The 26,093-nt window shown below is 41.4% G+C and overlaps 1 protein-coding gene across 1 annotated transcript in view; it reads left to right on the top strand.

Moving 5' to 3' along the window:
* The first annotated feature begins 6,524 nt into the window (after window positions 1–6,524).
* MED1 (mediator complex subunit 1) overlaps window positions 6,525–26,093 on the top strand; it is a 28,291-nt gene continuing 8,722 nt past the window's right edge. The window contains exons 1-13 of the mRNA XM_037491980.2: window positions 6,525–6,773; window positions 8,614–8,720; window positions 11,690–11,768; window positions 12,969–13,023; window positions 13,128–13,260; window positions 13,953–13,981; window positions 17,406–17,477; window positions 18,270–18,344; window positions 19,567–19,640; window positions 19,986–20,075; window positions 22,182–22,293; window positions 24,280–24,404; window positions 24,947–25,065. Of these exons, the coding sequence (XP_037347877.1) occupies window positions 6,749–6,773; window positions 8,614–8,720; window positions 11,690–11,768; window positions 12,969–13,023; window positions 13,128–13,260; window positions 13,953–13,981; window positions 17,406–17,477; window positions 18,270–18,344; window positions 19,567–19,640; window positions 19,986–20,075; window positions 22,182–22,293; window positions 24,280–24,404; window positions 24,947–25,065 (1,095 nt within the window). The 5' untranslated portion in view covers window positions 6,525–6,748. The remainder of the gene's footprint in view (window positions 6,774–8,613; window positions 8,721–11,689; window positions 11,769–12,968; window positions 13,024–13,127; window positions 13,261–13,952; window positions 13,982–17,405; window positions 17,478–18,269; window positions 18,345–19,566; window positions 19,641–19,985; window positions 20,076–22,181; window positions 22,294–24,279; window positions 24,405–24,946; window positions 25,066–26,093) is intronic.

Genomic DNA, 26,093 nt, shown 5'->3' with positions numbered 1-26,093 from the left:
CTCCTACATGAGGTAGGGGTGAAGGAGCCAGACAAGAAATGAGAGTTCCTCAGCAGTGGAGTTGCGAGACAACGGGTAGCTGCTCAAGTCTGCTTCCTCCCTCCGCCGGCCGAGCCAATCCTCAGGCCCCGGCGTCGGGAAGGTCGAGGAAGTAGGAAGCCGACCGCCCGGGGCTGTGGGGCCCGACTCTGGCTCTGGGGCCCTGTGAGGACTTCGCGGGCCCTTCCCCTACCCGGTAGCCCGGCTCGGGGCGGCTTCCTGTCGCGGGGTCCCGCAGCCTAGGTGCCTCAGGCCCCCTTTGTCCCTCGCTTCTGAGGGAGCCCCTTTTCTTGCCACCGCCTCACCTCAATAGCTCACACACTCGCTCCCTCACAGACTCACAGTCACACACTAGGTTAAACCGAAACGGCACTTGGAGAAGGGGGGGAGGGGGCAATCCCAGGAATTACCGCGAGAACACGCCGGGTTCTCGCGGTATTTGGGCTTCTCGTTCGCCTCTCGTCACTGCTTGATGAAAAACAACGCGAGAACAACTCTCGCGCAAGAAACGCATTCCGCCAGATTCTCGCGATAAGATATTTGCTCCCTATTTGAGCAAAGCTTTATTGAAATAGTACGGTTTTTTTATTCAAAACTTTATTGATAACTCTTTAAACAAATACACCCAGGCTCCAGCACATACTGTATTTGATTACGACTCTTTCACCATTGAGGAAAATATTGTGAACAGGACAGAGCGGAGGTAGTGACATTTCAGCCCAAGTCTCAGTATTAGCAATGCTTCCCCATTTATATGGCCGTGCATTATCTCTAATTCTCTTATCACCCTGCGCAACATGACCTTCGTCCCTGTTCTATAGATAAACCCTGACTAAGAAGGAAAATAACTTACTCTGCGAAACAAAGCTAGTCCAGCAAGTGTCAAAGAAAAGATTCAATCCATGTTTGACGCTAAACACATCCTGTGGAACTGCTCATGACTCTGCTTAAAATCTAAAAACCTAAAAGCTCATCATCACCTACTGATATCATCCATGGCCCTCTGGTATCATTTAGCCTTTCCTCTTCACACAGAAGATTATAACTGTGAATAAGAAACACATTCATGTACAAAAAAAGAAAAGAAAAGATTATCTTATTACTGCCCCTCATTTTTACTTTTTCAAAACTCCTTTACACATATTAATTCACCACCACCCACTGAGATAGGAAACAAAGATACAGAGAAGTGCCTTGTCTATTCTTCTTCCTTCTTCAATTTCACGTGAGATTTTAAGGCCCCTTTCTGTATAATAGTGGCCACTCAGGGTCCTCAAGTGGAATGTACGCAATATATTAATATCACAAATATCCGGTGATAAATACCTTAAGAATGATGCAGGGCTCTGCAGAGACTCTAAAGAAAGTTGGGGGAGTTAATAGAAAGTTTTATGGAAGTGGGGCATTGGAGTAGGGCCAGGAAGAGAAGACAAGTTGTATAGGTGAAGATGGAAACATTTAGTCAGTAAATTAGGGACAGGAAAACTTTCTGAATGAGAGCAGGAGAATCCACTTTTGAAATCACTCCTTGAAAATGTTCTTGCAGATTTGGATGGGTAACCCCCTCCCAAAAAAGTTTGTTACCTAAATTTTTGAGTCCAAAAATCTTGTATAAAACTGAAAAAGGGTAAGTTTTTCACAACCTTTCAATCATCTATAGATAAATTAATGCTAGCAAGAAAAAAGGAGAACATTAGGTACTGGAATTCATGTATGATAACTCTTCATTGACGCAAGAGGGCCTGGATGTAAAAGGTCCCACACTGTCTGATATGTAAACAGATGACATGAGATGTATGAACCGATTAAATGAAGTGACTGACTCATCTTAATAAACACTGGCATGAGATCAGCAAAATTACTGACTTTTTTCTCTTATAATGACATTTGTAGTTTGGAAATCATAGTAATTTAACAATTTTTGTGTATTTTTTTAAAGATTTATTTATTTATGCAACAATAGCTGGGGTGCAGGCCAGAGATGCGAGGGGTGAGAGTACTCACCAGAGACAGAGTGAGGAACAGAATAGGCAGACTGACTGAAATACACTGCTGAGGGGAGCAGCAGGCAAGTCAGGAGAGGTCTGCTGCGCCATGTGGTTGCTACCTGGCCAGCCAGGGATCAAACTCATACTGTCGAGGCTGTGTATTGCTTCATAGTACGGTGCTTAACCTAACCTTGTGCCACCAGGGAGGCCCCGTAAGTATGATTTTAGCAGACATTTTTTTCAGAATCTTTAAATCAGGTGAGTCCATTAGGGATTGGGGTGGTGGCCTCCCTGGTGGATCAAGGGGTTAAGTCTCAGCACTATGAAGCTATCTATAGCACTAGTTCGATCCCCTGCCAAGGATCTAACCCACATGGTGAAGCAGACCTCTCCTGTCTTGCCTGCCACTCCCCTCAGCAGTGTGTTCAATGTGCCTATTCTGCTCCCCACTCTGTCGCTGGTGAATCCTCTCACCACCCCGCACCTCTGGCCTACACCCCAGCTTTTGTGTGCAAAATAAATAAATCTTAAAAAAAAAGGGTTGGGGTGGTGTTTGGTGTTTTCATGTTTATATTGCCAACTCCAAAAATATTAAAATCAGGACTCCATGGATAGTTGTTGAATTAATTTGTTCTTTACAGAGGACACAGAATTTTATTTTATTTTATTATTATTTTTTTAAATTTGTTTATTTTATTTATACCAGCACTGAGTATAGTCAGAAGCGCGGGAGGGTGAGAGAATTCACCAGACCCAGAGTGGGGAACAGAACAGGCCGACTGACAAAATACACTGCTGAGGGGAGCAGCAGGCTAGTTAGGGGAGGTCTGCGCGCCATGTGGGACCCTCGCCCAGTGGCCAGGGATCGAACCGGCACTGCAGCAGCTGTGGGTAGCTTCGCAACCCAGCACTCAACCACTGCGCCACCGGGGAGGCCCTGTGAAATTTTTCAAAATGAACTAATTGTGAAAATTTTCACTTTGATAAATGCTCCCTGAACTTCATTAACTTTAAGGTTGTAAGAATTAGATTATATAGTATTTATAGCATACTTTTTAAAAAAGAAAACATTTATTTTTGTGTAGAGGACCTGGGGTGTAGGCCAGAGGTGTTGGTGGGGGGGATGATTCACCAGAGACAGAGTCGGGAGAAGAACAGGCAGATTTTCTTAAGTACACTGCTAAGAGAAGCAGCAGGCAAGACAGGAGAGGTCTGCTGCGCCATGTGGGTTAGCTTCCTGGCTGGGGATTGAACTCAGGCCATAGAGGTGATAGTGCTGAGACTTAACCCCAGGCAGGCCCCTGTGTTTACGACATACTTTTTTTTTTAATATTTAAAAAGCAGGTTTATTAGGGAAAGGGACAGAAAAGTAAAAGACACTTGTATAGACACAAGCAGGCAGGAAGAGCTGCCCCAAAAGGGACAGGTTTGCTAAGAGAGGACTTCATGGTTGCAGGCTGCAGGCTTGAGGCCCTAAAGAAAAGTTTTAAATAATACCACTGATGATCTTATCAAGTCAAAGGTTAGAAAAGGCTTGCTTCTCATTAGAGGAAAGTACATTTAAATTGAGATCTGAATAAGAGGGCCTTAGGTGGTGAAAGGGGTGGAATGGGGAAAGGCCTTCCATTAGTTAAAAAGACCAGTTGAAGGCCCTTGTGGGAAGAAAGTGTTATAGGACAGGGAGAGGGGCAGCCCAAACCCCGCAAACTGCCTATTTTATGTAGGGTTCTGCCATCCGCCGCATCAACACAAAACATATGAGACTTTAATGGGAAGGAACTTTAATACAACTAGGAAACAATACAGGTAAGGCAGAGTCTAGTTTCTAAATGAAGCACCCAAAGTTACCCGTCTCCTCGTGGGTAAAAGTCCATCCATATGGGATTGGCCCAGAGCAAGGCCCCAAAGCCTGCCACAAGTCTAAAGCATCTTCCAGTGGGGACCCACAGAAAAGGGTCAAAAACTACCAGACAAACCCGGAAGGAAAAGAGCAAAATCAACATCAAAATAAAAGCTGCCATTGTCACCTCCCCACGGGTCTCACCCACATCTGTGCCACCCAGTCCACGACCAAAAGACAAGCGCAGTTTCTTCACGTGTCTCTAGGCTTCTCGCGCCTCCTCCAGGTCTCCTGGCTCCATCCTGTTTCCTTCCTCAGTCTCTTCTGCAGCTTCTCCTCTTCCTGCTCAGCTCCACCCTCCCTTGGGTGGGGCAGGGAACCTCCCCCTTTCCTGGGGACCACCCTGTTACAATCCCCCCTTTTAATTTTTATTCCACCATATCTATGGTGGCACAGAAATTTTCTGCATATGAAAGAAGGGGATTACCAAGGGGAAAAGAACACAGTCTAGCAAGGCTTATAGGACCAAGTACAGTGCTAAGTAGAGGAGATTCCAAAATGAATTTCTGCACCAAGAAACTCAGTGTAGTTGTAACAGGGTGGTCCCCAGGAAAGGGGGAGGTTCCCTGCCCCACCCAAGGGAGGGTGGAGCTGAGCAAGAAGAGGAAAAGCTGCAGAAGAGACTGAGGAAGGAGGCAGGATGGAGCCTAGAGACACGTGAAGAAGCTGCGCTTGTCTTTTGGTCGTGGACAGGGTGACACAGATGTGGGTGAGACCCATGGGGAGGTGACAGTGTCAGCTTTTATTTTGATGTTGATTTTGCTCTTTTCCTTCCGGCCTTGTCTGGTAGTTTCTGACCCTTTTCTGTGGGTCCCCACTGGAAGATGCTTTAGACTTGTGGCAGGCTTTGGGGCCTTGCTCTGGGCCAATCCCATATGGATGGACTTTTACCCACAAGGGGATGGGTAACTTTGGGTGCTTCATTTAAAAACTAGACTCTGCCTTACCTGTATTGTTTCCTAGTTTTATTAAAGTTCCTTCCCATTAAAGTCTCATATGTTTTGTGTTGATGCGGCGGATGGCAGAACCCATTTAGAATAGGCAGGTTTGCGGGGCTTGGGCTGCCCCTCTCCCTGTCCTATAACATAGTGACTCTAAAGAATGGGGATAAGAGGAATAGACAGAAAATAAAAATTGAATTCTACTTTCAAGAGGCATGGTTATATATATGTTTGTAGCAATTAACATGTTCTGAGGCATTTCCAAAGATCTAGACTTAATACTTTCATACTGCCATGTCTGATCACCTCAACTGCAGTTATTTACTGGAATGGCCTTGGTGGTTGCTTGAATAACATTTTTGAAATGTGAGGAGAGTTCCAGACTACCAAGTCATTAGAAATCCACTGCTTAATACTCTTGGAGCAAACTAGCTAAAATCCAACTTTTTTTTTTTTTTGTGGGATCCTCGCTGGCGGCTGGGGAACAAACCTGCGCCGCAGAGGCTCTGGGCAGCCTCGCAGCCCAGCGCTCAACCACTGTGCCACCAGGGGAGGCCCTAAAATCCAACTTTTCAGTGGTAAATTAAAAGTTTTAACATTGGGCCTTCCTGGTGGCGCAAGGGGTTAAGACGCAACCTATGATGCTATCCACAGCCACTGCAGCAGGAGTTTGATAGTCCAGCCAGGGAGCTACCCACATGGCGCAGCAGATCTCTCCTGACTTGCCTGCTGCTCCCCTCAGCAGTGTATTTCAGTCAATCTGTCTGTTCTGTTCCCAGCTGTCTCTGGTGAATCCTCTCACCCCCTGTACCTCTGGACTGTACCCAGTTCTAGTATGCATAAATAAATAAATCTTAAAAAAAAAAGTTTTAATATTCACTCAATACTAGCACTATTGTATTTTACCCCAATTCTTCAGGTCCAGTGGTCATGAAATTCTCAGAAGCATTACTCCAAAATTCTTTGTGAGGATTTACTGATATAAAAGATTAAACTACACCTCCTTTGTGACTTGAAGAGCATGAGCTAAATTGCTTGTTTTCACTATGATCTCATGAGACACAATTGTGAACACCGTTGGGACGCTAAATATAATTAATAGCATCTGATGATCCGACTGCTGCAAACACATTCACCTAAATCCAAATCTCATCTCTTTAAAAACATTAGAATTGCTCAAGGAACACTTCAGAAAAGATGGAAGGAAATGTCCCCTCTGTTTACCTTTCAGTAGTCGAGCCTTTATTTTTCTAAAAAAAAAAAAAAAAAATTCAGAAATATATTTAGAAAAAGGAAATGCAAAGATATAGGATCAGGTTGTTAGGGGGAAATTGTATCGGGGCTGCCCTGTAACAAGGCTTGGAAGGTCGTCTTTTCTATGGTATGATTAGTCCACTTAATATCTCAAGAAAGTGTATTGTCTATACTAAAGTATTTCTAAAGCCAATATTCTAGCTAATCTTTCAGAAAAGAGAGCCGGTGATTGTAATTTGCAAACTGCTTAAATATCAAAACCAACGGGATAATTTTCCTAGAAAAGCCAAACGGCAGAAACAAGTAATCGGCGACTGTTGAAAGAATCTCGCGAGAAGACCCGCATTAAACCATTTTCCGCGATAGTTTGCTGCCCAGCCCTTTTCTTCCCTCTCGCAGGATCACGTTAATCTCGCGATCTTTGGGAAGTTCCGTTGGGGAAGATGGCGGCGGCCTCGAGCACCCTTCTCTTCTTGCCGCCGGGGACTTCAGACTGAGCCTTCCCGGGTATAGTGGGGACTACTTGTGCCCTGCATCCCGGGAGCTCGAACCAACTTGGTTCCCCCGTTAGTGGTGGGGAAAGGCTTGTCCTCTTGTGGAGGATCGAGGCCCTCTCCACCATCAGGATGAAGGCTCAGGGGGAAACCGAGGGTGAGTGACTGAGGGGGAAAACAGGGGGCGGGACACAGCTGGGGGGAACCAATCTGTGAGAAGATGTGGGGAGCCGATGTCTCCGCTGGGGCCACTCTTCTGAGGGCTCAAGAGTCCAGGAGGTGGGATACGTGTGAGTTTTAGATTCTAACAGTGTCTTCCCTGGTCACGAGAGCTTCGACTTTGAGTTGATGGGGGCTCCCAACTTCTGTGAAGATTTTCTGGTAGGAGCAGTCAATCGTGCCTCTGGGCATTTTTAGTTTAAAGTGATGGAAGACCAGGGAGGTGACTCTAATACCTGCTTACAACTCCCACCAGAGGAGAAGTCTGAATAATGAGAAAAACAGTAGTACACAGCTGTGTATTGCAATGAGTGAAGTTATTAGATCCTTATGATAGTAATAGCCAATAACAGTTCCTATAACGTGGCAGTGCTCAGAGCTTGTGCTATTGTATATTTTAAAATTGTGTTGATTTTCATCCTTTTAATGACTTAGATCCGCTAAAAAACAGCTTTTCGGTGGAAACTTACTTCGAGCTCTAAAGTTCCACACTATAGTTTAAATGCTTCCTTACCATTTGAACACATTTTTGTTGATACAGCTTATGTTATTGTTTACTTATCTTCTCCTCTTAGACTGAGCTTTCTAAATTAGAGACTTTGCCTTGCGTATCATTGTATAGTTGCTAGTACATATAGTTACTAAAAAATGCTTGATTTAAGCAATCATATTTGTCATCACTTTTCTTAGAAAAAAAAAAAAGGAGGGATGAGGAGAGGAAGGATGCTGAGCAATGACAAGTGTAAAAGTGGAAGCTTGAGGAGGAGGGAATTTTTTGTTTGTTTTTATGATTTATTATGCATACAAGAATTGAGGTCTAGGCCAGAGGTGGGGGTAGGGTGAGTGAGGGTGAGAGGATTCACCAGAGACAGAATGGGGAGCAGAACACATGAATCTACTAAAACAGACTGCTGAGGAGAGCAGCAGGCGAGACAGAAAAGGTCTACTGGGCCAAGTGGGTTAGCTCCCTGGCCTGGGATGGAACTCATGCTGCAGTGGCTGGCAATAGCTTGATGGAGCTTTGACTTTAACCCCTGCGCCACCAGGGAGGCCCGAGGTGTGAATTAAATTTTTATCTTGTTTGCTCACTGCTGTATTCTCGGCATGAAAATAGTCCTTGAATGAATGAATCTTGAAAGTGAGAATTAACCAAAAATATATCCAGAGTTATAAGCTGGCTAAAACAGCCACAAAACCAGTTTATCAGAAGATAAGGGCATTGAAGGAGTTTGAATTTTGACTTAGATTTCACTGTGTCAACTCAATTGCCAACATACTGTTCCTCTTTCAGTTCTAACATCAACTGTCACTTTTTATGTAACATCGCCACAACTAATTATGAGCGTTTCCTCCTTCAAGTTCAATTATAATGTGTGTCTCTTTTTAATTGTGTGTCTCACATTGTATTGCATGATGGTTAATTCCATATTAACTTATCCACACCCTCTGTCATCTGAGGCACATACTATGTATTAGCATGCAAGAAATGTCATCCATTTCATGAAATGATTTTGTCACTAAATTGGTCTCTTGATCTTGAATAGAAAGCAATTCCATTTTATGGTGCTTGTTAGATTAGGCCCATAAAGTGTGTGTCCTGTCATTAAACAGAATTTTATTTTTATTTTGTTTGTTTTGTGTTTTGAAGTAAATGATGCTAAGTAAATATTTTAATGAAGTTCTTATCAGGATGAAGTGTTGGGGTTTTATTTTGCAAGGAAAAAATGGAAGGTCTTCATAGAAGAGTTTGTAATGATGTTTTCTGATTTATATTGTAGAGTCGGAAAAGCTGAGTAAGATGAGTTCTCTCTTGGAACGGCTCCATGCAAAATTTAACCAAAATAGACCTTGGAGTGAAACCATTAAGCTTGTGCGACAAGTCATGGTGAGGACTATGGTGAAGTGGGTAAAGTTTTGTGCATAGTTAATTATTTAATAAGCTAAGTTCCCTGTGTGGATTTCTCCAAACCAGTTATTAGCATGTGGTCAGTTTTATTTATCATAAAGCATCTGATTTCATGGTTGCTATCAAGTTTAAGAGTCTGTAGAAGGAGGTATATTTATAGAATTGTGTTAATCATGAGTTAGGTATACTTTAGGTAAAAGAACCTTAGGGATACATCTATAAGAGACACACATGGATATCCTGGTGTAAGAAGACATTGTTCACTTCCTGGCTATGCTCCTTGACTCTAATGTGGTAATAATTTCATTGTATCTATACCACTAGCAGTGTTTGTAATTCATTCTTAACATAGCTACTCTTTTTAAGTCATTCACCAGTGTGGGGAATTGTTAGCCAGTAAAGTGGAAGATGGGGTAGGTGGTGGGAGTGGTGACTAGATGTTAATCGTTCACCCATATGATTCCAGAGGCAGTTAACTGGTGTAGGAAAACTTTACTTCTGTTTTGAACTGGCTCATGGTCATATGGGTGTATTCACTTTGTAATAATTCTGGATCTCTTTACTTATGCTTTCTGTATATATGTTATATCTACTTCACTAAAAGTGCCTCTTCCTTTCCACCAGATCTTACTTTCGTTCCAAATAAGTTCAGTTTAGTAGACTTAAAAATGAGCACATCAGTATATTCTGGCAAAAGAATTGAATTTATTGTCTGAAGACTTGTATTTTAGGTTTGCCTCCAATCCTCACTACCTTTGACAAATTATTTAATATTTATGAGTCCTTACCTGGAAAGTAGAGGTGCATGCTACCACCCTTTGTGTGGAGGCACACAAAACCACCAGTTTGCTTTTTCTTTAAGTATTTATGAATATAAGAATTTGGGTACAGGCCAGAGGTGTGGGGGAAGGGGAGGTGAGAGGGTGCACCAGAAACAGAGTGGGGAACAGAATAAGCAGATTGACTGAGATACGCTGTTCAGGGGAGCAGCGGGCAAGTCAGGAGAGGTCTGCTGCGCCGTGTGGCTCACCTCCCTGGCTGGGATCGAACTCGTGCTACAGTGGCTGCAGATAGCTTCATAGTGCTGTATCTTAACCCCTTGCACCACCAGGGAGGCCCCAGTTTGCTTTTTCACATAGTTTTGTTGTAAAGATCAAATGAGATAATAGATATCAAAGTGTTGTGTTGTTAAAAGATTTCTCTAATTGTAAATTCTACAAGTGTATGTGTATCTTTTGGGTCAGGATTGTGTACAGGAAAGTATTTAAAAAAATGCTTTTAAGGGGCCTCCCCGCTGGCACAGCGGTTGTGCGCTGGGTTGCAAAGCTGCCGGCAGCCTCTGCTGCGCCGGTTCTATCCCCAGCTGTTCCCTGGCCACCGGAGGAGGGTCCCACATGGCGCGCAGACCTCTCCTGCCGCCCGCTGCTCCCCTCAGCAGTGTACTTTGGTCCTTCTGCCTGCTCTGCTCCCCGCTCTGGCTCTGGTGAATTCTCTCACCCTCCCGCACTTCTGACAGTACCCAGTGCATGTATAAACAAACAAACAAGTAAATAAATAAATAAATAAACATGCCTCTATATATATATATATATATATATATATATATATAAAAAAATGCTTTTAAGTACTTTAAGATTGGCAACATTTCCAGTCTGGAAGTTCAGAGGTTCTTTTCTTTTCTTTTCTTTTTTTTTTGGTGGGACCCTCACTGGTGGCTGGGGATTGGACTGGCGCTGCAGAGGCTGCGGGCAGCCTCGCAACCCAGCGCTCAACTGCTGTGCCACCAGGGGAGGCCCTCAGAGGTTATTTTCATACTATGAGGTGGATGTGTTATTGAGATATGTTCTCATTATTTGAGGTATGTTCCATAAATACTATCATTATAGTTTGAGATGTGTTCTATAAATATTATCATGAGTGAGACGTCCGTGAGATAGAGGAGTTCCAGATGATTACTAAGACCCTCTTGTAGTACCAAAGGTCACCAGTTTACAAAAATAATGGTGTCCATCATTGATAGCCATCCTTCTTTGTTGAAAGTATAAGAGAAGACACATTATTGATTTGTCAGATTTTTATTCTGCGAGGGTGGAATTAAAGCAGAGATGGATTTAGGATGTGGAAAAGCCTGAAAAACTACCCTAATATCATGAAATTGTTCACAACTGGAAATGTTGTACAGATAGAAACTTCTTTCCTGAATACTGGTAGAAAAATATGTGTTTTTTTTTTTAAATATTTATTTATTTATTTATACAAGCACTGGGTACAGTCAGAAGCGCGGGAGGGTGAGAGAATTCACCAGAGCCAGAGCGGGGAACAGAACAGACAGACTGACGAAATACACTGCTGAGGGGAGCAGCGGGTGGCAGGAGAGGTCTGCACACCATGTGGGACCCTTGCCGGCGAGGCTTGCGGGCAGCTTCGCAGCCCAGTGCTCAACGGCTGGGCCACCAGGGGAGGCCCTATGCCTTTTGTTTTTATATTTTTGTTTGTTTTTTGGGAGTCCCTTTTCTGGGAGTCAATTTAGTTAGAGTAAGGTCCGGTTGTAAGCACCTTGTTAGATTTGGGAATTACCAGAGATCAACTACTTCATTTAACTAATTTTAGGATGTAGTTACTTCTACAGAAGACTGATCTCATTTATTAAATTTTATTCGTTCTAGTTTTACCCTGAAGGTTACTTAATTTTAGATCTGGGAATACCTTTTTCTACCTTCATGTGTATGGCTATGGATCTATCTATGTATATGAACTTCTCTTCCTTTGGATGGATGGACTGGGAAACAGACATCTGAAGACAATCCAGAGAACATACAGTGTTTAGGCTAAGGCATCTAGTCCACAGACTATCCTGAAGTATTACTACTAGGATAATGTGTATTGTTTACCTGAAACACTGTTGGCTTGATTAATTTTTGCCTTCAATATATTCCTACTTAACACAGGAGAAGAGGGTTGTGATGAGTTCTGGAGGGCACCAACATTTGGTCACCTGTTTGGAGACATTGCAGAAAGCTCTCAAAGGTTTGTAAATATTGACATAGGCTGATTTCTTAAAACCCTCAGTTTAAAATAAACTATACTTGTACTTGATCTATTTGAGATAGGTCAACTGTCCTATGCTAGGTATTGCTCTTGCTTTTATTATGAGATAAGCTCCTTTCTGAACTTCTGAAACATTTATTTTTAATTCTGTACTGAAGGCTGGGAGAGACTTAAAAGATAGTTGTTGAAAGATAACTATAAAATACCAGGGGAAAGTTCTGTTTTTTCCTTTGCAAGTTCTCTTCTAATTAACTGTCATTAAAGATTTTTACAGTATTTATGGACAATGTTTTCAGGAAAATAAGCAAAATAATGACCTTGATTCATGCTTATAATTATTACTCCTGTCTGTTTGGGAAGTAAATGAAAGTAAAATAGATTTTGACCCCACAAATGAACTTGATTCCGCTAGATTTTTTTTTTAATTGTGGTAAAGTGTGCATAACATAAAAACTTTTATTTTAACCATTTTTAAATGTACTGTTCAGACGTAATAAGTTTATTCACGTTGTCGTGCAACCAGTCACCACCATTCATCTCTAGAATTTTTCATTTTCAAGCTGAAATTCTCTATCCATTAAGCAATGACTTCTCATTCTAGTCTAGTCAAGTTTTTGTCTCTTAAGAATTTGGCTACTCATGGAAGTGGAATCATAAAGTATTTATCTTTTTTGTGACTAACTTATTTCACTTACCATGTCTTCAAGATTTATCCATTTTGTAGCATGTATCAGAATTTCTTTTTTAAGAAAGCTGAATAATGTTGTGTATATATATATGTCACATTTTCTTCATTCATCCATCAGTGGTCACTTTGTTGTTCCATCTTTTGACTGTTGTCAATAATGTTGCCATGAACATTGCATGTTTGTTTTTAATGTTAGTTTTGGTGTTAATCTTTTTTATTCTAGCATTAGCAAACAGATGTGTATAAGTTAAAGATAACTTGTCCCAAATGAATAATAAAAAAGGGAGAAGAGGAAGGTCCAACAGTATTTTCAGCTAGATCTTTTTTTTGACCCATATATTGCCTAAGCATTTGAACTAATAAATGCTTTTGTTTATGGCTTTGGAAGGCTGAAAATACTCCTCAACATGTTTCTATCTTTAAAGATTACAATTTAAGTTATTTGGAGACTCCTTTGTGATTTTCTTTTTCTTTTCTTCACCGTTTCATAGTAACATCTTTACCAGCAATGACTGATCGTTTGGAGTCCATAGCAAGACAGAATGGGTAAGTAACCCATCTGTAGACAGAAATGTTTAACTTAGTGTTGACTTTGGGTGGCTTTATTTATGTGTCTTCTATTAATTTTTGTTTTGATTTGTTCCTGCTAGACTGGGCTCTCATCTCAGTGCCAGTGGCACTGAATGTTACATCACGTCAGATATGTTCTATGTGGAAGTGCAGTTAGATCCTGCAGGACAGCTTTGTGATGTAAAAGTGGCTCACCATGGGGAGAATCCTGTGGTATGTGTTGTTGATATTTCACTGGAATGTGTGGGGTTTACTTAGGGACATTAATTTAAAATGAATTGTTGGGGTTTGAAACAGTTGGGGTTTAGGTTTTTTCATGAGCCACTGTAGAGATGATGCCATGGGCTACAACATTAATAGTCATAGAGTGGAATTTAGAATAATATGGGTACATCTCTGACATCATCCAAAGGCTTTGACAAGTGGAACAACAGAGGAACCCTTTCCATTTCATATCAACAAACATGAGCCGCAATTGTATAATAGGTGATGAGGATACAGAGATAAATACCTCAAAGTTCCTATCCTCATAGAGCTTACTTACAGTCAACAACAGATAATCTTATACATAGCTAATATCTCTGAAAAATACTGTAGTAGACATGAATGTAAAAATGTGTCAATATGGATTCCAGGGATGGCTTTAAAAAGAGGTTCTAATGTTTAAACAATCTACTGAGAGTTGATTCTTTTGTAAACTATTTCATATATTTTGATTTTTAATTTCCTGCCCCAACCCCATGGATTACAAGTAGGAAGAAAATGCTTTTTGATTACATAAGAACCTTCTATAGTTTTAATGTTTTTGTTAAAAAGCATGTGCTATTAATAAAAGAGAAAAGCTATTGATGTCTTCAGAGATCATAAAGTAGTTTAAAGTTTTAACATAATTTCTTTAATTTCAGAGCTGTCCAGAGCTTGTGCAGCAGCTAAGGTAAGCAAATAACATTTGTATTTTTTATAATGGGAGACAATGCTGTCTTCATAGCTAGGTTTTGAGGCTGGTCAGATGTTACTTTCCCGATGAACAGATTGATTTTCTTGGGTCAAGATTTTGTGGAGTCTGTACTTGTTGACTTTTAGAATTGGTTTACCATGATTTCTTACCTACTTAATCTTTCCCAGGGTTTCTCATCCTTGGCACTATTGGCAGTTTAGAATGGAAAATTCTTTGCTCTTTGGAGGTCATCCTGTGCATTGTAGAATTTTTAATGGCCTCCATGTTCTTGCTCCAGTAGTTACTAGTAGTATCTGTTGTGATATGACACTCAAAAATAAAACCAGGGTCTCTCTGGTGGTGCAACGGGTTAAGACACAACCTATGAAGCTATCCGCAGCCACTTCAGCTCAAGTTCCATCCCAGGCCAGGGAGCAACACATATGGTGCAGCGGACCTCTCCTGAGTCGCCGTCTGCTCCCCTCAGCTGTGTACTTTGGTCAACCTGCCTGTTCTGTTCCCCACTCTGTCTCTGTTCAATCTTCTCACCCCCCACACCTCTGGCCTGTACCCCAGTTTTTGTATGCATAAATAAATAAATCTTAAAAAAAAAATAGCCAGATATTCTTAAAGGGAAAAATCTCTTAGTTGAGAATGACTGATCTAACTAGGAATTCTGTGTGGAAGAAAAATAAATAGAACCTAATTATTGAAACAGAAGAAAAAATTCTTTCCCATGAAAATATGTATTTTTTTCACTTTGAGAAAAGTTATTTTACATTTTAGGTGTATTTGTGATAAACTCATCACAGTAAGTTGCTAAACTTGAAGATAGTCTCTTTAGTGATCGATGACTTTTTCCATTAGCTTATTTTTCCCCTTTGAATTGAGGGGAGATTTCCCTGCTTGAAATATAAACTCAGAATCACACTCTGGGCATTGAGATAATCTTTTATCGATTTTAGTTTGTTCTTTTTTTTTTTTTTTAAGATTATTTATTTATACATAGTGTAGGCTCGGGGCCTGGGAGTGAGAGGATTTACCAGAGACAGAGTGGGGAGCAGAACAGGTGGTTCTACTGAAATAAAATGCTGAGGGGAGCAGCAGGTGAGACAGGCGGGGTCTGCTGCGCCATATGTGGGTTATCTCCCTGGCCAGGGATCAAACTCATGCTGCAATGGTGATAGCACTGAGACTTAACCCTTAAGTAATGAGGAAGGGCTCAGTTTTATGTTTTAAAAGTAGTGAATTTCTCAGATGCCACATGGAGATGTCTTAGAAAAGGTGTTACTATTGCGGGAAAAAGTTTTTTATTCAATTTTCTCAATCATCAGTTTAATGTATTTATAGCCAGATGCACCACATTTGAACCAGCGTTTAAAGAAATGCAATGCTTCAGGAAAAAAAAAAAAAGCCTTTTTATGATTTAATTGAATCGGTAAGTCTGGGAAAGGTTTATTCTCAGAATACTTCAGAAAGGCATTATTTCCAGATCTAATCTGGAATAGGAGATTACACCAATTTATTAACTGGTGATATTCTAAAGTTAATTTGTCAGAAGAACCTTAAAAGGAATATTAGCCTTTACTTGTTATTTTTAGTCACTTTGTATACATGGTAATTTGAAAAATACATTTTTCTGCTGCTCCTCATTTAATGTCTTCATGGCACTTAGGACAGGAGGTGTCAGTAAATGCTCAATATATGGCCAAGTATCTGACACATTTTCAGGCTAATTTAACTTTGCAGACTCCTTTTTTTTTTTAATTTGAAAAAAAGAGAATGGTTGTGTTGTGTTGGGTTCCTGATCGCAAAAGCCAATTTTACTGAGATTCGAAATTTGAATATTGGATTCAAGGAAGCCATGGTTGTGGTGGTGGTTTTTCTGGGGCCATCTGAGTCATGGTAATATTTTGGAAGATGACTTGCTCCTCCATTACCCATCCCCTTTTCCCTAGATCTCTAATTTTTTTCTCAGTGCATTTTCACTCTCTACTCTTATGTTGCTGTATTCACACAAATCATCTACCCTCCCTCCATTACCTCTCCATTCAAAGCTGTGTCATTTTTTTTTTTTTTTTGGTTATTACATTCAATCATCTTGGTTAACATAACAAAAGGAAAGGAAAATGATCTCTGAAAATCAGATCTTATTAATTAGAAGCTAGTGAGTGTATGAATTATGAGGTCTGTTGTGCCATATGGGTAGCTCTCTGGCTGGGGATTGAACTCATGCTGCAGTGGCTATGGATATCTGCATAGGTTGTGTCTTAACCGCTTGCGCCACCAGGAAGGCCCTAGACTTTCTTTTAGCATCTTCTCCAGAAAAATGAGACATAGAAAGGAAAACATTTTGTCTTCAAGTGCTACTTTAAAAAAATTTTTTTTTAAATATTTATCTATGCATACAAGAGGCTGTGGTGCAGGCTAGGGTAGGGGGTTGGTGAGAGGATTCACCTGAGACAGAGTGGGGAGCAGATCAGGCGGATTGACTGAAATACACTGCTGAGAGGAGCAGCCAGCGAGACAGGAGAGGTCTGCTGTGGCATGTGGGTCACCTCCCCTGACTGGGAATTGAACTCGTGCTGCAGTAGCTGCAGGTTGCTTCATAGTACTGCCGCTTAACCCTTTGCGCCACCAGGGAGGCCCTTCAAGTGCTACTTTTTTTTTTTTTTTAAAGGATTTATTTATGCATACAAGAGCTGGGGTGCAGGCCAGAGGTGTGGGGGTGAGAAGATTCACCAGAGACAGAGTGGGGAACAGAACAGGCAGATTGACCAAAGTACACTGCTGAGGGGAGCAGCTGGCAAGTCAGGAGAGGTCTGCTGTGCCATGTGGGTTGCTCCCTGGCTGGCTCGGGATCCAACTCTTGCTGCAGAGGCTGCGGACAGCTTCATGGGTTGTGTCTTAACCCTTTGCGCCACCAGGGAGGCCCTCAAGGACTACTTTTGAATAACTCAAGAAAGTTTAGGGGGCCTCCCAGGTGGCACAGCAGTTGAGCGCTGGGTTGTGAAGCTGGCCGCTGGCAGCTCTGTGGCGCTGGTTCAATCCCCGGCTGCTCCCCGGCCACCGGAGGAGGGTCCCACATGGCGCGCAGACCTCTCCTGCCGCCCGCTGCTCCCCTCAGCAGTGTACTTCGGTCCTTCTGCCTGCTCTGCTCCCCGCTCTGGCTCTGGTGAATACTCTCACCCTCCCACGCTTCTGACTGTACCCAGTGCATGTATAAACAAAACAAACAAACAAACAAATAAATAAAAACCTGCCTCTATTAAAAAAAAAAAAAAAAGAAAATTTAGGTTATGGAAAAAGATTAAAGTAAATTAACAAAATTAGTTTAGAAAAGTATAATTTGGGGAACTTTGCTGATGAAGACGTAATTGTATATTTTGTTTTCTTTCCCTCTTCTCTATATTTCTTATAGGGAAAAAAATTTTGATGAATTTTCTAAACATCTTAAGGGTCTTGTTAATCTTTATAACCTTCCCGGGGACAAGTAAGTATTTCTATGTTTTCTTTCCTTTTTTGCTTTATTGAGAGAATCAGTATAAATCTATAAAAAATTTTATGCTTCAGAATTTTCCATACTGACAAACTGTAGCTCAGCTTCCAACTTTTAAGGGTATTTTAAATAATAACTACTTTAATAGATTATGATGCCAAAATTTTGATAGATTGTAATCCTTGAAATGACTTTAAGATACTAGAAGATACTGATTTCAGGATATTGATTTCTAGACTGAAAGAAATTAATTGTTGTAGAACTGACTTGCCATTTTTATTTTTAACCTCCTTGGGATTTTTGTGAAACCGGCTTGGCTTTTTTAAACAAAATAACCTTTAATAAATTACTATTGGCTTTTTATTTTTATTTTTTTAAAAGATTTATTTTTTTATGCAAGTACTCAGGTACAGGCGTACAGGCCAGAGGCGTGGGAGGGTGAGAAAATTCACAAGAGACAGAGCAGGGAGCAGGATAGGCAGACTGACGAAATAAACTGCTGAGGGGAGCAGCGGGTGAGACAGGAGAGGTCGGCCTCGCTGTGTGGGATTCTTGCTGGCTGGCTGGGATCAAACCGGCGCTGCAGAGGCTGCAGACAGCTTCACAGCACAGCGCCCAACCGCCTGCGCCACCAGGGGAGGCCCTCACTATTAAATTTTTTAAGCAGCTATTTTAGTTGCTGCCAATGCAAACTTCACTCTAGGCTTTATATCACTGTTTTTGTGTACATGGAAGTGTATATTTGTCAATTATTTAACTGATTTTTGTTTTTTTCATTTCCCTTAGCAAACTGAAGACTAAAATGTACTTGGCTCTCCAGTCCTTAGAACAGGACCTATCGAAAATGGCAGTTATGTATTGGTAAGTGTTGATTCCATACAACCCATCGGGGTATACCTTTTCCTAAACATTTTTTTTTTTTTTTTTTTGGTGGGACCCTCGCCGGCAGCCGGGAAACCAACTGGCACTGCAGAGGCTGCGGGTAGCCTCGCAGCCCAGCGCTGAACCACTGCGCCACCAGGGGAGGCCCTCCTCAAATTTTTTCATGTAGGGGGTTACCTGGGGTCCTATTTTGTACATCTATATGTACTGTATACTATACACTATGCGCATTTATATTTTACCTATGTTATGCATGTTGGCTATTTTTTTTCACTTCCCACATGATGAATGGATTCCATTTTCTAAGTGTCAGTATCCCTGTGTTGTTAGTTGGTATTCTAAAAGTTTCTTTTTCTTTTTTTTTTAAGATTTATTTATTTATGCATATAAGAACTGGAATTCAAGCCAGAGGTGGAAGGGGTGTTGTGTGTGTGTGTGTGAGAGAGAGAGAGGATTCACCAGAGACAGAGTGGGGAACAGAGCAGGAAGACTGACTGAAATATACTGCTATGGGGAGCAGCAGGTGAGACAGGAGAGCTCTGCTGCACCATGTGGATAGCTCCCTGTTTGGGCAGGGATCGAACTCGTGCTGCAGTAGCTGTGGATAGCTTCCTGGTGCTGTGCTTAACCCCTTGTGCCACCAAGGAGGACCAATTCCCTTAATTTTAGCTGAAGACTTATCAGACCTGGCCTCTCATCTGATAAACAATGGTCTACTTTTAATTTTTTTTTTTTAAAGATTTATTTATACAAGCACTAGGTACAGTCAGAAGTGTGGTAGGGTGAGAGAATTCACCAGAGCCAGAGCAGGGAACAGAACAGGCAGACTGACGAAACACACTGCTCAGGAGAGCAACGGGTGCGGCAGGAGAGGTCTGTTGTGTCAAGTGGGACCCTCGCCGGTGGCCGGGGATGGAACCTGCGCTACAGAGGCTGCGGGCAGCTTCGCAGCCCAGTGCTCAACCGCTGCGCCACCAGGGGAGGCCCCTAATTTTAATTTTTGTTCAACATATTACATACTGACGCATACTTGAAAATAATCCCTTTGTGTTTAAGATGATATATAATTGTTATATGCCCAATTACAAGGCATCATCATTAGGCTATTATTGTAAGGCTTTTAAGAGCTGAACTTGGTAGTACATTGTGTACTAATACCTTGTTCTTAAATACAAGCAAACACAGATTACTTGTTTTGCAGGAAAGCAACCAATGCAAGTCCCTTGGATAAGATTCTTCATGGAAGTGTTGGCTATCTCAGTCCAAGAAGTGGGGGTATGTGATCCTATTTTCTTATTTAGAAAAATACGTTTTAGTTGATGAGTCATTCCATATATTTTCATCTTGGTTTATGAGCAGAGGGGGGAAAGTTGCCAGTCATTTGTGTATTTTTTAATAATTTCTGAGGTATCAATACTCACCCTCCCCTAGTTTTTTTTAATTGTATTAAGTAAATTATTGCCACCAAACTCAATACTTAAGTCATATTTCATAAACTGTTTTTGGAGTATGAGTCTTCTATTTGGGACACTTTTGTTATATACATGTTTATAGAAATTGAAATACTTAAATTTGTAATTTACGTGATAAAATTGTAATGATGAGTTTTGTTTCTCATAGGTCATTTAATGAATTTAAAATACTATGCCTCTCCTTCTGACCTGCTGGATGATAAAACTACATCTCCCATAATTTTACATGAGAATAATGGTAAGATTTTTAACTGCAAAGCAACTGAAGGTTTTGTTCATTGTTTAAAAAAATAGTTTAAAAAAATGTGAGTGCCTGAACTGTATGTACTTTTGCTTTGCTACTCCCTATTAAGTTTGCTATAGCTTCCAAATATTGCCATCCCTACCAGAGCTGGCACCTGATATAGACATCCACATCCACTCATAAGTCGTACATATGTATATATATAAAAATTTAATAAGTGCTTTTGAATAAGTAAATTAATGAAAAGATAAAAAGTATCTGACTTAAAATAATCCCCTTTTGTCAAAACTTTTTTTTAATAAGATTTTTTTTTAAAGATTTATTTATTTATACGTACAAGAGCTAGGGTACAGGCCAGAGGTGTGGGGGGTGAGAGGATTCACCAGAGACAGAGTGGCGAACAGAACAGACAGACTGACCGAAGAACACCGCTGAGGGGAGCAGCAGGCGAGACAGGAGAGGTCCGCTATGCCCTGTGGGTTGCTCCCTGGCTGGTCAGGAATCGAACTCATGCTGTAGTGGCTGCAGATAGCTTCGTAGGTTGCGTCCTAACACTTGCGCCACCAGAGACACCCTTAAAGATTTATTTATTTATGCATACAAGAGCTGGGGTATAGGTCAGAGATGCGGGGCGGTTAGCAGATCCACCAGAGACAGAGTGGGGAACAGAACAGGCAGATTGACTGAAATACACTGCTGAGGGGAGCAGCAGGTGAGACAGGAGAGGTCTGCCTCGTCATGTGGGTTTCTCCCTGGCCGGCCCAGGATCAAACTCATGCCGCAGAGGTTGTGGATTGCTTCATAGTGCGGTGCTTAACCTCTTGTGCCACCAGGGAGGCCCCATAACTTTTTCCTTTTTAAGATTATTTATGTATACACGAACTGGGGTGTAGGCCAGAGGTGTGGGGGTTGGGGGTAAGAGGATTCACCAGACAAAGGGTAGGGAGCAGAACAGGCGAATCTACTGAAATACACTGCTGAGGGGAGTAGTGGGTGAGACTGTCTGTCTCGCCATGTGGGTTTGCTCCCTGGCTGGCTGGCAGGCAATCAAACTCGTGCTGCAGAGGCTGCGGATTGCTTCATAGTGTGGCGCTTAACCCCTTGTGCCACCAGGGAGGCCCCTGGATGTTATTTTTTATTTGCAGTTTAATGTGTTAAAAAATGAGAAATAGGCCAACTGGTGGTGCAAGGCGTTGATTCACAGCACTGTGGGACTATCGTTAGCCACTGCAGCACAGCATGAGTTTGATCCTCCGTTGGCCAGGGAGCTGGTTCACATGGCACAGCAGACCTCTGTCTCGCCTGCTACTCCCCTCAGTAGTGTATTTCAGTTAATCTGCCTGTTCTGCTCTCCACTCTGTCTCTGGTGGTTCCTCTAACCCCTTTTTCCCCCTGCACCTCTAGCCTGTACCCCAGCTCTTGTATGCATAAATAAATAAATAAATCTTTTTTTTTTTTTAAAAATGAGAAATGGCCTAGTACTTCATTTGGTCCCTTTCAATCATTGACTATCCTACAATCATAATCCTTTTTATTTTATTTTTATAAGATTTATTTATTTATGCATACAAAAACTAGGGTACAGGCCAGAGGTGTGTTGGGTGAGAGGATTCTCCAGAAGCAGAGTATGGGCAGAACAGGGGGACTTTCTGAAACACACTGTTGAGGGGAGTAGCAGGCAAGTCAGGAGAGGTCTACTGCACCAAATAGGTCACTCCCTGGCTGGGGATCGAACTCGTGCTGCAGTGGCTGCAGATAACGTCATAGGGCTGTGTCTTAACCCCTTGCACCACCATGGAGGCCCCTCATTATCTTTTTTAAATGCATGATGAAATTTGAGAAAATATGTAAATATCTGTAATGAGTCTTTAAATTTTCATCCTTGGATACATTGTTTCTTGTATTTTGTCTATTTTACTGATAAAAATATATACTGGTTGGTTAGAAAGGAAACATCTAGCACATCTAAGTATATGGGAATTACAGTATCTGGAAAATTATAGCAGGCATATTTATTATGCATTTTTGCCTTATTTTTAATGTTAAAATCTATATAATTTCTGTGATCTTGAAGATACCCATTTTCTCTTATGTTCGCAGTTCCTCGATCTTTGGGCATGAATGCATCAGTGACAATTGAAGGGACATCTGCTATGTATAAACTCCCAATTGCACCATTAATTATGGGGTCACATCCAGTTGACAACAAATGGTAAGTTAAATATAATTCTAGTGTAGCAAAATCCATTTTTTCAACTTCAAACCCAGTGTGAGACAAAAATTAATTTTACTTGACTCTTCCCACACTTGACTTTTTAGAGATTTCTTGTTTTGTTCATTAAATTTCTCTTTCCTCTCTGAAGTCTGCTTATAGAGCAAATTCTCCTTGCCTAGAGAGAAAGAAAACTGCTAATTCTTCTAGTTTAGAGATTGCTCCCTTTTTTCTTTTTTTCTTTTGTTTTTTTAAATATTTATTATTTTTTTATGCATACAAGAGCTAGGTACAGGCCAGAGATGCAGGGGGTGTGAGGATTCACCAGAGACAGTGGGGTACAGAACAGCCACACTGACTGAAATACACTGCTGAGGGGATCAGTAGGTGAGACAGAAGAGGTCTGCCTCACCTTGTGCGTTGCTTCTTGGCTGGCTGGGGATCGAACTCATGCTGCAGAGGCTGCGGATTACTTTGTAGTGCGGTGCTTAACCCCTTGTGCCACCAGGGAGGACCTACTCCCTTTTTTCTTACAGGATTTGGAGTATATTGGAGTAATCACTAGAGAACATGACGTAGGATAATTTTTTTTTTTTCCACTAACATGGCTGGCTTTTATTTACAAATAGAGAAAATGGCCTCTTAACTCCACCCTTAGGTGCTCGCCACTTCCCTTTGGGGATCCTGGGATTTATAGTTCCCGGTGTCTTGATGGAGTGGGGATGGCATCCACAAAACCTGTATGGAATTAGCTTCACTTTTTGCCATCATGTCCATTGTGTTGAAGATATTGTGTGAATGCTGGGGTACTGTCTTAGATGAAAATTTTTCTCAGGGTTCCCATTGGAAAGCAAACCGGTCTCTCCAGGTTGTCCATTGTAGAAAGCAAGAGTCCTCCATTCCTGGATAATAGTTTATCAGTCCACGCAAAAAATCAAAACAAAACAAAAAATCTGGAGGCATTAGCCAAAACAAAACAGCAAAGATATCAAATCACAGGAAAAATATTAAAATTGATTCAACTTATGCAAAAATAGGTTTTCTCAACCTTGATCCCAAATTGTTTCAACAGCGTAGCAAAAGTTTGCAAACCAAGTCTACTTTTAAACCATATTACCTATTTTTGCGTAAAATCACAGAGCAGAATAACTAAACAGCAATTTTAGCTGCTTTGTTGGATACTCCATAAAGGATCAGAGCAAACTCTTGACATCTGGTTGGGATAAATTTTTGATTAAATACTATAAAGGTTAAAAAATAGAATGTTTTGTAATTGGGGAAGTTCAAAGGGTGAACTTTTTTTTTTTTTTAAAGACTTATTTATTTATTTATACAAGCACTGGGTACAGTCAGAACCACGGGAGGGTGAGAGAATTCACCAGAGCCAGAGAGGAGAGCAGAACAGGCAGAGTGACGAAGTACACTGCTGAGGGGAGCAGCGGGCAGCAGGAGAGGTCTGCGCGCCATGTGGGACCCTCCTCTGGTGGCCGGGGAGCAGCCGGGGATCGAACCGGCGCTGCAGCTGCGGGCAGCTTCGCAACCCAGCGCTCAACCACTGCACCACCGGGGAGGCCAAAGGGTGAACTTTTGATAGCATTTATATGTATTTATTTTATAGAGACATTTCGGAATGGGTGCTTAGATTTTCCTGTTTTTTTTTTTTTTTTTTTTTAAGATTTATGTATTTATTTATACAAGCACTGGGTACAGTCAGAAGTGCGGGAGGGTGAGAGAATCCACCAGAGAGGAGAGCAGAACAGGCAGAGTGACGAAGTACACTGCTGAGGGGAGCAGCGGGCGGCAGGAGAGGTCAGCGTGCCATGTGGGACCCTCGCCCGGCGGCCGGGGAATGAACCTGGTGCTGCAGAGGCTGCAGGCAGCTTCGCAGCCCAGCGTTCAACCGCTGCGCCACCAGGGAGGCCCGATTTTTCATTTTCAAATCAATTAAAATTCCAAGTCTCTACTATTTTTTTTTTTTTTTTGAAGGACCCCCTCCTTCTCCGCAATCACCAGTTCCAACAGTGTTGATCTTCCTGCCTGTTTCTTCTTGAAATTTCCCCAGCCAATTCCAGTATCTAAAGCATTTGTTCAGAAACTTCAGAACTGCACAGGTGAGTTTTAAGCATCAAAAGGTAATACTTGCTTTATATTTGAAAAGCAAACTTAAAATCCAGATTATCATAGACCTTTTTTAGTTGTGTAGGCATCAGACATATTCATGGGTATAGATGTCATGGTGCTTTGAACTAGAAAACTTTTTTTTTTTTAAGATTTATTTATGCATACAAGAACTGGGGTACAGGCCAGAGGTGCAGGCGGTGAGAGGATCCACCAGAGACAGAATGGGGAACAAAACAGGCAGATTGACTGAAATACACTGCTGAGGGGAGCAGCGGGCGAGTCAGGAGAGATCTGCTGCGCCATGTGGGTTTGCTCCCTGGCCAGAGATCGAACTCATGCTGCGGTGGCTACAGTTAGGTTCATAAGTTGCGTCTTAACCCCTTGCACCACCAGAGAGGCCCTGAACTAGCAAATGTTTTATAAGTACATTTTGAATATGTGGACAAGTGAAGTAGAAGTTATGAAGGAAATCTGAGCTCTCAGTATTTTGTAATTTTTTTTGTGACCATTATATTGATCCTTATTTTTCTAGGAATTCCATTGTTTGAAACTCAACCAACTTATGTACCCCTGTATGAACTGATCACTCAGTTTGAGCTATCAAAGGACCTGGACCCCATTCCTTTGAATCACAACATGCGATTTTATGCTGTAAGTAAGACACTGTGGATTGTTGTCTGTTATTTGAATCTAAGGTCAGAATCTTCCTTTATAGGATTTCTGAAGTCAGATAACTTTCTTTTGGATTGCTGAATCGTATTTTATTCAAACTGGCAGGAAAGAACGGAAATCCTAAAACATACTAAAGGAAGAGTACACCAGTTTCCAAATCAGAAAATAATAGTGTACATTCGGTTTTTGAAATTCCACATGAAAATCTCTTAATTTTATTCTGAACTTTTACAAGCTTGTAAGTAGGTGTTAAGAATTCTTAATTTTTTTTTTTAACAATTTTCTTTTTTAAAATATTTATTTATTTATTTATACAAGCATTGGGTACAGTCAGAAGTGCGGGAGGGTGAGAGAATTCACCAGAGCCAGAGCGGGGAGCAGAACAGGCAGAACAATGAAATACACTGCTGAGGGGAGCAGTGGGCGGCAGGAGAGGTCTGCACACCATGTGGGACCCTTGCTGGCGGCTGGGGATCGAACTGGCGCTGCAGAGGCTGCGGGCAGCTTCGCAGCCCAGCGCTCAAGCGCTGTGCCACCAGGGGAGGCCCAAAGAATTCTTAATTCTTTTAAGTGACAGAGCTTTTAATCTGAAAAGGACTTTCTTGCATATCCAGTGCAGAAAGTACTGAAATACACAAATTAAGGCATGTTCCAAAACTTTGCTTGGACTTGAATTTATTTGCATCTTTGATAATAGTCTAGAATAAAGAAATATTTCCCAATATAGAGTGAGTCAATATATAGATTTTGCACCTGTGGTTCAGGAGCCACTTTTATACATATTTCTCAGATAATTTTAATGTTAGCTAAGTTAGGAAATCACTAGCAGAGCATTTACTAAAAATTTTTAGGGAAGTGAGTCATTCATTTTTTTTAAAAGATTTATTTATTTATGCATATGAGAGTATACATTTATTTATGCATACAGACCAGAGATGTGGGGTGGGGGGGTGGTGAGAGGGATCCACCAGAGACAGAACAGGGAACAGAACAGGCAGACTGACTGA

The sequence above is a fragment of the Talpa occidentalis genome, unplaced genomic scaffold, assembly GCF_014898055.3.
Source record: "Talpa occidentalis isolate TD23 unplaced genomic scaffold, MPIMG_talOcc4v2.1 talOcc4.7, whole genome shotgun sequence".
NCBI classification, from domain to species: Eukaryota; Metazoa; Chordata; class Mammalia; order Eulipotyphla; family Talpidae; genus Talpa; species Talpa occidentalis.
Note: the sequence above shows the minus strand (reverse complement) of the source record. Positions and strands in the feature narration are given on the sequence as shown.